This window comes from Ostrinia nubilalis, chromosome 22 (genome assembly GCF_963855985.1).
Source record: "Ostrinia nubilalis chromosome 22, ilOstNubi1.1, whole genome shotgun sequence".
NCBI lineage: Eukaryota > Metazoa > Arthropoda > Insecta > Lepidoptera > Crambidae > Ostrinia > Ostrinia nubilalis.
Window position 1 is genome coordinate 9,259,768 of NC_087109.1, and position 11,545 is coordinate 9,271,312.

At 37.4% G+C, this 11,545-nt stretch overlaps 1 protein-coding gene across 1 annotated transcript in view; it reads right to left on the bottom strand.

Moving 5' to 3' along the window:
- The window catches only part of LOC135082819 (rhophilin-2), a 107,794-nt gene extending 97,332 nt beyond the window's left edge, over positions 1 to 10,462 (bottom strand). Inside the window, exon 1 of the mRNA XM_063977583.1 lies at positions 10,303 to 10,462. Coding sequence (XP_063833653.1) covers positions 10,303 to 10,416 — 114 coding nt within the window. The 5' untranslated portion in view covers positions 10,417 to 10,462. The remainder of the gene's footprint in view (positions 1 to 10,302) is intronic.
- Between the last annotated feature and the right edge of the window lie 1,083 nt (positions 10,463 to 11,545).

Genomic DNA, 11,545 nt, shown 5'->3' on the forward strand with positions numbered 1-11,545 from the left:
AGAAGAGTATATTTACCTGTAATAAGTAATTAATAATATCCCAACCAGTACATATCAAGTTCATTCTACACTTCACCGTTCGCTAGAGGGCACTGCCACAAACGTGCGCACGCGTCGTGAGATCGTGACTCGGCGATTTTTTGTTGTACTATGACATCAGACTATCGGTTCGATCTGAAATACTTTGATATGTTATAATCACATGTCTTGTAAGCTTTATTTGTGGTTTATAGCGGGTTAAACGAACTGACTGGCTGCGCAATGTCATATAGATTAAATCATGTTTGACAAGCGGATCTGGATCAGTCCCATTTTCCAGCAAAGATGTGTTTAAATAGCCAATCAGATTTGTCAACTGAGGGCTTAGTGTGAGTTTACATCAAACGTAGTCACTAGTGAGCGCGTAGTTTTTATTTTAACTTTGACAAACGTCAAAAATCTGTCAAACTCCATACAAAAAACACCGGAGTTATGGTCAAATTAGGTGGTGCTACTCAGTCTAAATGTATGACGGATTGTGTATGCCCGTAGCGGAATCTTTCAAGAACTAAAATTTTCATATATTTTTTAACGCGCTCACTAGTGAGGACTTTTGATGTAAACTCACACTCAGCCCTCTGAAGCTGAACGGAGAGGTGTAGTGGAAATAACTAAATGTGATTGGTCATTCAAACAAAGGACAATGACCAAAAATGTATGGAGTGTGGTCCAAATGTCCACCACTAACGAGACCTATGTGGTTAAATTGTCCTTTGTCTCCTCTCTGCTTCAGTAGAAACTGGTAAAATATTTTATTTAAGCCAATTTTATCATTTTTCACCACGACACCAAATCTCTATGATCTTTTGGTCCTCCTGCTATTTATGCTAGATGAATTGACAATTCCATATAGAATTGACAGTTCCATACCTACATTTTCATCCAAACCCAAAATACCCAAATGAACTTTTAAAGAGTACGGTAGGTAACTTAACAAGTGGGCTCACATCTTTTAAGCTCCTACACTAAAACTTTTAAAGCTCTGAATATTCAATTAAATTGCGTTATTGGTCACGCCAACAAGAAAGCAAATTGGTTGCATTGTATGGTAATATGGCCGCCTACTTGTCAAATGATGAGGTGGCCTCAACCTATACCACAATTAACTTTTGCTTAAAACGGCAGTTAGCGAAGAACGAACGTTCGTTTCAGCCAAAACAAAGACGTCTACTGCTGGACAAAGGTCATACAACAATTAACTTTTGCTTAAAACAGCAGTTAGCGATGAACGAACGGTTCGCTTTAGCCAAAAGACGTCTACTCCCAATGATTCTCACTAACAATGTGCTGCCCGCATTCAGGGTTTCCCGCTGCCCTCAGTCGTCGGTCCACCGAGTGGGAGAGTCTTACGTGTTCACTCAACCCTAACTACGAGTAAACTACTGAGTCGATATTGATTAGAGTTATCATAGAGATAGATGAGGTACTTACTGGATCCAAGCACTTTATAAATAAAGCGTTTTTTTGGCTGCCACTGGCTGTCTGCATAATAGCACAAAATATTAGGTTAAAAATTATGAGAAAAATGGACTAGTTCGTCAACTCGAGCCTAAACTTGATAGTTAATTAGTTAGCATCTTCCGTTTTGATCATTTTCCATTCCATTAACTTAAGTTAGTGACTATGCTATTGATAGTGACTGAGTTAATTCCATCAATCAAACCAATTCACAACCAGTGCAAACCACTCACAATCAGTCAGAGTAATTCCATTTACAATGCCCTATAAAATAATTAAAACCGTCCATTGTTCGTCGGAATTCGACCTTCGAGCATAACTATCGCTAATCCAAAGATAACTATTCAATTGATTCGACAGTTATTTTGTCCATTGAAAGCTTTATTAGTTTCATACTAGCTGGTTTTGCGGCTTTGTCCGCGTCAAAAAGATTTTCAGTTTTAGATTTTTTATTCATCATCATTTCAGCCATAGGACGTCTACTGCTGAACATAGGCCTCCCCCAATAATTTCCACAAAGGCCGGTTGGTAGCGCTGGATGCAGCGCCTTCCTGCTACCTTTATGAGGTCGTCGGTCCACCTTGTGTGTGGACGTCCAGCGCTGCGCTTTCTGGTCAGGTGTTAGACCTGTAATTGACAAACTTTTATGAGCTTTCAAAATTACTATCCCATAGGTTTTTATGGCAAGGGGGAATATGACGTCAACACGTCGCGAACTCTACGTTGACTGACAGTATTGATTTCAAAACTATTAAATAGGATTTTCCAGCTTGAAAATTGAAAACTCGTTTTTCAGGATTAGAAGGAAAATTGGATTTTCTTTAGCAGTTTCTTTGATGTATTACTGGGGTCGAGGATAAAGCCATGTATTCATTAGGCATCATTTGTTGATAAACGCTGTTTATAAAAACACGTTTATGAACACATAAGCAATGTTTCATAATGTTTCATCATCTCTGTAAACAGTTTATAAACAGTCAATAAACATAGGTTAAGAACCATTGTTTATGATACATGTTGCCGTGCTCCCCGCTATGAGTAGAGAGCAAGACGTGGTGGCCAAGTTTCAGAAACCTGTGTTTATGGTAAACATGTTTCACACTACTCATAAACAGTTTATCAATAAATGTTGCCTAATGAATACAAGGCTTAAAGTTGTATTAATTTCCTTCGTAAACTACACTCGGGACTCAATATGGCGCCCGTGACGTAAGACTAGCAGTCTTCCACATAATGGACTATTTTATGTATCAAAATTGACGCAAGCAAAGTCATGGGAAGAAGCTAGTATACAATCGTCAATGACTGAACATGAACAGGTATCTAGTAAAAAAATTGCAATCATCTGAATGGTATAAATAGGCAGTTTAAAAAGAACCTAATGGCTGATGATATAAAGTACTTTTTCGATAGCAGAATCCAGATAAGTTGATGTAGGCTTGGTATTGCACAAGAGTATTGGGGTCACAGAATAAATAAATAACTTGAATGAATGCAGTCCGTGGCCTCACTGGTAGCGGTTTAGGCACGAATCTTGAAATGAATGAAAAAGGCTTTCAATTTGCCTTTTTTAATAAAATAGAACATGAAAAAGGCATTCAATAAGTTTTTTTCAATAAAATTTGAATGTTTTACTGAACGAGGGCCTTGTATTTTTAATTTAAATTGGAATGAATGAGGGTTTTGTAAAAATAAATTCATCATGAATTTTATTCAGAATACTTAGTAAACATTATGTTACCTAAATTGTGTTAAATATCATTCCTCTCAAATGAAGTACAGTTCACACGTGCATGAAACCCAGGTTTAAAGTTCCCATAAAACACCTCTACAGACATAGTAATTTTCAACGTGTGTCTAAGCAAGGTAGAGAAATGGAAGATTTTATAATAGGTAGGTATATAATTTAACGAATTTTTCTTATTATTCTTTTTCCGTAGAGTCCGCAAGAAATCCGCCGCCACTCTCCCAGTCAAGCCGCGTCCTAAAGCTAGTTGCATACCTACGTCGTCGCAACCGACACAATTATTTATTTATTTCCCTCTATTAGCCCAAGAAAAACTTTAACTATTACCACATGAACTACGCTTAATATGCACACATTAAGGTAGCTATTTATTCTAAAAAAATCAGTACCTAAATAAATTATGAGTCGGACTCACATGTTTAGGGTTCGGTTTTGGCTTTCTACTGCCTTGTAGTAGGTATTCAACAACTAATATTATTATTAAAATGAGGTTAAAAATTAAAGACAACCTTTAAAAAAGTACATATTTCAACCATGTTACATTATATCAGAACAATTAGAGAAATCAGTCTGCTTCAGACCATTGCTGCAGCATCGCAGCCGAAACGTCAAGCCGTGAGTACATAATGTAACTCATTAATAAACGTCGCGTTAAGACCCGTGTCTTAATATGCACATTTTTGTGTTCAAGACTGTACCACATAACTGAATACATAGGGTTGCACCATCTTAATCTAACAAACATCAAAAGTCTGTGAAACTCCATACAAAAATACGGGTTATCGTCAGTTACAGTAAAATTTAGGTGGTGCAACTCAGCCTTAGAGAACCTTTAACAAAAAAAGTAAAAAGTCTATCAAACTGCATCCAAAAACACCGGTTAAGGTTATTTACGGTTGAAGGGTCAGTCTAAAACAGCAGTGATATTCCTGGGTCGTGTTTTAATCGTGAAACACAAACTAATTGATGTACCCTAACGCCTTTGTTAGAAAGTGAATTCCCATGATGATGGCGGACAATGCTCAGTATCGTGTTTCTACCAAAACCGACTATTATTTTCTGCCAAAACACACCATTGATTACTCATTGTTCGGACACTTTCTTTTTGGACGGTTTAATTACTTATTTTTCTGATAGTCTATGGTTATTTAGTGGTGAAGAAAGTGTTTTTTAATTGCTTCTACCAGCCGTTTTGTTAAGTTTATAGCGTTAAGTTTCTTCAAAATTCGTCCAGTAGTTTTTGAAAGGGGTAGGATTCGAATCCGTGGCAGCCGTTGTGAAACGGCGAACTTTCAGGCGGTGGTCAGATTTTTGATATTCCTTCACACAAAAAATATTAGACGGATTCCGATTACAATTAACAATGTCACATGACGTCAGCCTTATAACTTAGAATTGCACAAAGGCTACAATTTAACGAAATACACGCGGGCGAAGTCGCAGTCATATAGAGTTTAGGAAATTGAAAATAAGTTCTATGTATTTCATATGTCGGGGACCAACACTCAGAGGGTCCGTGGCCGAGTCCCCCAGTTTTCGACGCACCCGTGGTCGACGCCCCCGGTCAGTTAAATTCGATTTGAAGCAATTTTTAATCAAATGTACAGTCAGGCACAAAAATGTTTATAAACGAATAAATATTTATTAGGCCAGTAGAATTAAACACAAAAATGAATCTAATGAAATGAAAATAATTCCTACAAAAGTTTTTTGTTTCTTACTACTGCTGGTTTTGGGTTAAAATTTTGCTCCCAGATTGCATAAATAGCGTAAAACATGCATAGTTTAGTATAATAATTAGCTTGTGAAACTTTTTTCGTTGACTGTACTTAGTGCAAAAGCCGAAAAAAATATGATATTAAATTTATTTAAATCGGGGGCGTCCACCACGGGTGCGTCAAATACTGGGGGACTCGGCCACGGACCCCACTCAGAAGGGTACCACCAGTATTTTTTCATACTTCCCATTCTATGTAGAGATGAGTAAAAGTCTAGGCAAGGCTGAGTTGCACCATCTAACTTTAACCGAAACTATAACGATAACCGGTGTTTTTTGTATGGAGTTTGACAGATTTTGACGTTTGTAATTAAGATGGATGGTGCAACCCAGCCAAAAAGACGTTATCAACAGGAAAAATGGCAGCAAAAGCGATATCGCAAGACCGGTGGTTTTCTCCAGTGTTTGTCGCTGACTGTGTACAGAGACAGACGGACGTTACTCAACCAACAGGTAAGGTGGGACCGCTTTCGTACACTTTTCTACTATGTACAGTCAACATAAAAATCAATCCAGCGACATAGCCCGTGGACCAAGCTAAAAGTGGGCCAAGTCGCTGGAAGACTCATAGCACCTATTATTTACCATAGTAACAGCGGGAAAGCATAGTACAACTTGGATGCGGGCGTGCGCTAGGACCGGTCCTTGTGGAAATCCTTGGGGAAGGCCGGCCTTTGTCCAGCAGTGGAAGCCCTTTGACAGAATACATTGTAGCAATACATTGTACATTGTACAAGAGTAAGTATACTTTTTAGTTTCAAAATATCACTTTATCATGAGATATTATCTATTTAGAGAACCCAATCGTTGGTTTAACCAAAAGACGTTCATTGATTGCTGGACAAAGGTGTCCATAACGAAATCGGAAGGATTTCCACAAAGACCGGTCCTGGTGCTTCCCGCAACCTTCGCCAGATCATCAGTCCACTGACGCACATCAGTCCTTTACGCCATTTCTATTTTGTGATTTACGCTCCATTAAACACATAAATATGTAAATATTTTAGAGTCACCCCTTGTCTGGACAAGTACTCAGAATAATAAAGGATCGTTAATAAACAAAGGACGATTAGCAGAAACTGACGTTTGTGAGCTAAGTATTCGAATACGAATAATGTAGTACAGTCGACAGCATATCGAGCTGTACTTTTTTGTTGAAAAATAGCATCTATTACAGCTAGGTAAGGTGCTATAGTGTTAAGATTGATATGCTGTCGTCCTTATAACCAGTGGATATGGCAGTCGAAATATTTTAGTAGGGCTGTCTAAAATGTATTAAATACATATTAAATTGATTCGTCGAATATAAAATCTTTGGTAAATCTGTCATTGACGAACAATGTCACGAACTGGTTTAGCCCGAAACCTGAGTTTGCAGTTTAAATTTCCACATGGAAAATTAACATAAGTTCATAATCAGTTACTTATCAAAATTATCATAATCAGTCAGCCCGCGATCTTGACTCGTGCAACCGAGTTGAAACGTCGGGAAGGTAAATAGTAATTACTTTTTTAAAAGTTTTTGTGTTTGCCAAATCCCGTCACAGAGAAGTTAACATAAGTTCGTAAGCAACATTAGAAATTTACATTAATTTTCCACGAGGAAATAAAACCGGAAAACTAATGGGAAAGTGCCAACCCTACCCCGGGAATGCCGTGCACTTTTCCCGCATTCCTGCACTGAAACAGGTAGACTGCGACAACTCCATTCCGAGTTATTGAGAAATCGCAAGTCACCAGCTCGTTTCCAAGTATACAAGTTGGTCGGTTAAGAGGAATTTGTCAAGAAATGCCTTGACTAGCTCAAAATATAGTCGAGAGCACTTCAGTCATAATTTAATTGCAAAATAACACTTATTACAAGGGGATAAGATATCAGGCAAACTTATGACATGGGTACGGCCTGGTTTCCAATGTCAGATCCGACCCGACTTGAATCTGACCAGCACAGCGTGCAACGTTACGCTGCCCATGGCACCATCACTTGCTGACTGAATTCCTTGTGCTGCATTTTCTCAGCACTGACCCACATTTTTGTTTGGAAGCAGTAGGTATAGTGGATTTAACTAGGACGTATAAAGTACGTTTTAAAGCTTGTTTGTTAAAAATAAGGACTTAAATGACTTTTTTATAACTGCACCAGGTGTGTCAATTGTTCGTTTCAACTAAAAGAACACGTCTACAACTGGACAAAGGGCCTCCCCCAATGATATTCTCCTCAACGACCGGTCCTGCTACCCGAGTCCAGCTGCTTCCTACGACCTTCACCGGATCGTCGGTCCACCGAGTGGGAAGCGAAATGCCGAAATGTGATGGCGCAAAGTTCAGTAAGATTTTCACGAGTAGGCAAAGTTGCGGCCACAGCTATGATTTAATCTTTACTAAAAGACTCATTAGTTACTATCTAATCTAAAGTAATCCTAATCGTATAACGGTAATAATTCATTAAAAATCTGGGTTGGGCTTCACATGGTGACCATTTTATCAAGAGTCATAAAATACAATAAAGATAATCATATGATTTCACGAAACTTTACATATTTAGAACAGTGTATTTTAACAGTTTATAATAATTTTAACATACCTATTGCTATGTCGTTTGGTCAACATTTAATTTTCCCATTGCAATCCGAATATATTTTTATGGGGTAAATTCACCTGTTTGTGTCTATTTTGAGAGAGAAAATAAAAATGTTTTTGGAAGAATTTTTGACGAAATGTGTATCATAATTTTCGTTTGGAAAAAAACAAGTTTTTATCGAACCTGTAAAACAAATGTCATATTTTATGAAACACATGTGTAAATACTAGATGTTAAATTTATTTTTCTAAATAACATGCAACTGCATAAATGTCTGTAGTGTACTTAAAATTACGTGCCAATTCTCATTAGGTACTTAGTTGGTACAGATCGATTGTCTGCTCCGCTGTATCGACAAAAAATATTTGGGGCGACTGTCGCCAATGTTACGTTTTCGATTACGATCTTCAGATCTACTTCGCGAATTGATTTAACGGTTCTCTTCGTTTGTTTTACTCCTGCCAGTATTTTTATGTGAAGAAGGGAGACGAACATAATAAAATATTTAAGTAATTAAGTACCTAGGTTATAATATCGTACCATCTGCAATCTGCATAGTAGCATTGAATTTACAAAATTTTTTTTTTTAATTAAAATATGAGCTGTCAAAACTATTTAGGCTACTGTACCCGACGGACGTTTTGCTTGAAATACCTGCTATATTTGCAATAAAAATCATTATTAAATATTTTTTACACTAAACGATAATTATATCATTAATAGATTTAAACGTTTCGTTCGGTTAGTTAGGCACAATAATTACAAGTAGAAATTACATAATGATTATAAAATATGAATTATGCAATGAGTTGTTATTTAATTTTTTGTTAATTTTAACCTATTATTTTTTAGAAAATTGGACCTGACTCCTGACTCGAAAGTTTTTTTCGTCACACACCCGATATAGGTACGTACATTACAGATTTTTTTTTACCACAACAGGGAATTTTTGGCCTGCAAACCGCGAGCTCCACCCGGAATCCTCAACCACAGGGGAACTGCCTTACGACGCCTATGGTACCCACTACCGAAATACAGTAACGTGAGGGCCCATTCCCATGGCAATCCAGATTTGCAGAATCCAGTAATGAAGGACGTATTAATACTAAAACGAGATCCTGCAAAAAAACGGGATGCCGTATACATAGAAGTGATGATTCACTTTATAGTGCAACATGAATTAACTGATACGCAAAATATACGAGTAGGGGAGATGGGCCCAAAGCGGGTAACTTAAGGTTTGTGTCAATAAAAAAGACGTTACTGCAGTTGCAAAGTTATATATTTTTAATAATTCGTACAAGTATGTATTAAACTTTGTAATAAAAACTAAAAATCACTTCTCTTGTAACAAATCACTTCAAAAATTTAAGAAGTAATCAGTCGGTCATTTTACCCGGTTTGCCCGCAGGGGGTGCCCAAAGCGGGTATGGCCCCTGGGGCAAAACGGGTCGAGACTGGGCAAGGCGAGGTACTGACGTTGGCTTTGGCTTTCTTAATGTTAGTTCTATATCTCTTTTCAAAGGCTTTACACCAATCTTCTCCAGCAGTTTGACTTTTGAAAGGGTGCGGAATTCTATTGCTCTCTGCATATTGATATACGTGAGATAAAAGTCCGATTTTGTCAGACCAAAAAAAAGATCATCCATGTGAAACAAGACTTCTATCAATTCATATTCTTGTTCAGCCAAAACAACAAAAATTACCTATGAAAGTACCATTTTTGTATCCATATATAATTAGAATAAGAATAAGAAGCGGTTACCCGTTTTACCCATACCCGCTTTGCCCAAAAGATACTTTTTCACGTTTTGTAAAATAATTTCAAAATCTTTATCAGAAATGTTGCTCAAACAATAAGAATTCTACGCTGTTTTAATGCAGAATAATACACAAGTAACAGATTCAACACAACTTTAAACAGAATGAAGTAATTCATATTCACATATCTTGATATTTTTTTGTGAAACAGGCAAATAAAAACATTCGCGTCTCGGAGCTCCGCCGCGCGTCGCCGATGTTTCGGCCAAACTGATTCGTGTCGAAACGAGTTCGGGCGTTGCCACGAAACGCACACATGTGCCCAATCGGCTTGTATACGTGAATAACGAAGGCTACCCGCTTTGGGCGGTATACCCGCTTTGGGCTCACCTCCCCTACATTCGCACGTAAACGCAATTATTTTACACACCACACGTGTGTTTTATCTCATGGTAATAAATGAAGCGACTCAGTCGATAGTGACAAGGGGTTGGGAAATACTTTGTCGACTCAAAAATTCTAGATTTGATGTCCAGATGGGATTTAAGAGGGGACGAGTCGCAAATTGATTTTCTCAAACTCGTTTTATGTCATGGGCATTGGTTTGTAGGACGATTCAGTGAACTTTCTACGATGTGTGAAATTAAGGACATTACAAGTTTGACGATTCAACCTGATGGTTCCAAAGTTTCAGAAATAAGGCATTGGCCTAATTTTATGTTATGACTTTTTGACTCCCAATTATTATTAAATTCACTTCGCTGTTTTTTGTATATTATTTACTTTGTTCCGTGAAGCACAATTATTTTGACCTATATTTGTTTTGTTTTTATTAGCAATCAAGCTTTAGATCCTGACTACACAGGAGTTGCAGCGGTGGGACCGAAAGGTGGGGAGTAGACCCTATTACACGATAGAAGTAGTAGAAGTGAGACTTACCCGCACAAAAGGATTCTTCTTTGGTAAGTCATGGTCGACCTCGTCCCTCGACTCGTCATCGTCAGCCGAGTTGACCCTCACGCAGGTCTTGTGTATGGTTTTGGTCTCATCCATACTCTGAACACATCATACACGTTCCACTTCTAGTCACTTCACTTCACTTCACTTCACACAGCATTATTCACTTTTTCGATTTTTATCGCACTTCACTTGATTCACTTCATTCACTTGTTCGCCGTTCGTTCGTCTTGCGGTGAGTGAGAGACCTGAAAAAAATTAAAGCATGTTTATGAGATTGTCCAAGATTATGAGTAGGGTTGCAACATCTTACTAATATTATAAATGCGAAAGTTTGTGTGGATGTCTGGATGTTTGTTACTCTTTCACGCAAAAACTACTGAACGGATTTTGATGAAACTTTACAGTAATAGTATTTATAACCCAGAAAAACATATACATAGGCTATAATTTATAACGATCTATGACAACCATATTTCACGCGGATGAAGCCGCGGGCAAAAGCTAGTTAATAATAATCCAATTATAGGTTTAGCATCTAACTCAGTCAGTGCCTAAGGTATTTGTCAAATTTGTAAAATTTGACTTATTTGTTAAAATATCTATTGCAAAATCTATTTTTGTCCATTTCACAACGTGTTTACAGTTTCGGAAAATCCAGGATGTAGTATTTTTAAGAAAATGTTGTGTTTATCGAAAATATTTTGAGTTATTTCAGCAGCAATGGGGATGTTGCCTGGGTCAAAAAGCAAGAGTTTTAATTAGTCCGTCAGTTAACTTATCAAAAAATACTCTACTCGTATTTTTCACTTTTTCAAACTAATGAAAATTTAAAGAGATAAAGCGCCCCAAAGTTCATAAGAAGAGGCCCGTGACGTCAACGCTTGCTTAAAAATGCCGCACGTTGTGACGTCGTGCGCAACTTCAACGCACCATAACTATGTAATTATTTGTTAGATTGACAAATAAAATTATACGTGTCCAATATTTTTTGATATTAAACATTACGGACTAAAAAAATTTTTTGAGGCAACTAGCCTAATGGCACATTAGTTTTAATGATTTCTTATTTGTAAGAAAAAGCCGCGAGTTTTGTTTCATAAAGGGAGAGTGAGATGAATGATGATTGATGATGAATAATAATGTCTGTGGCTTTTCTGGTTTTATTGCCCCGAAGTGGTGATAGGGCAAGCTATGTTTGGATGTATTTAAGTGCCCTGAAAAT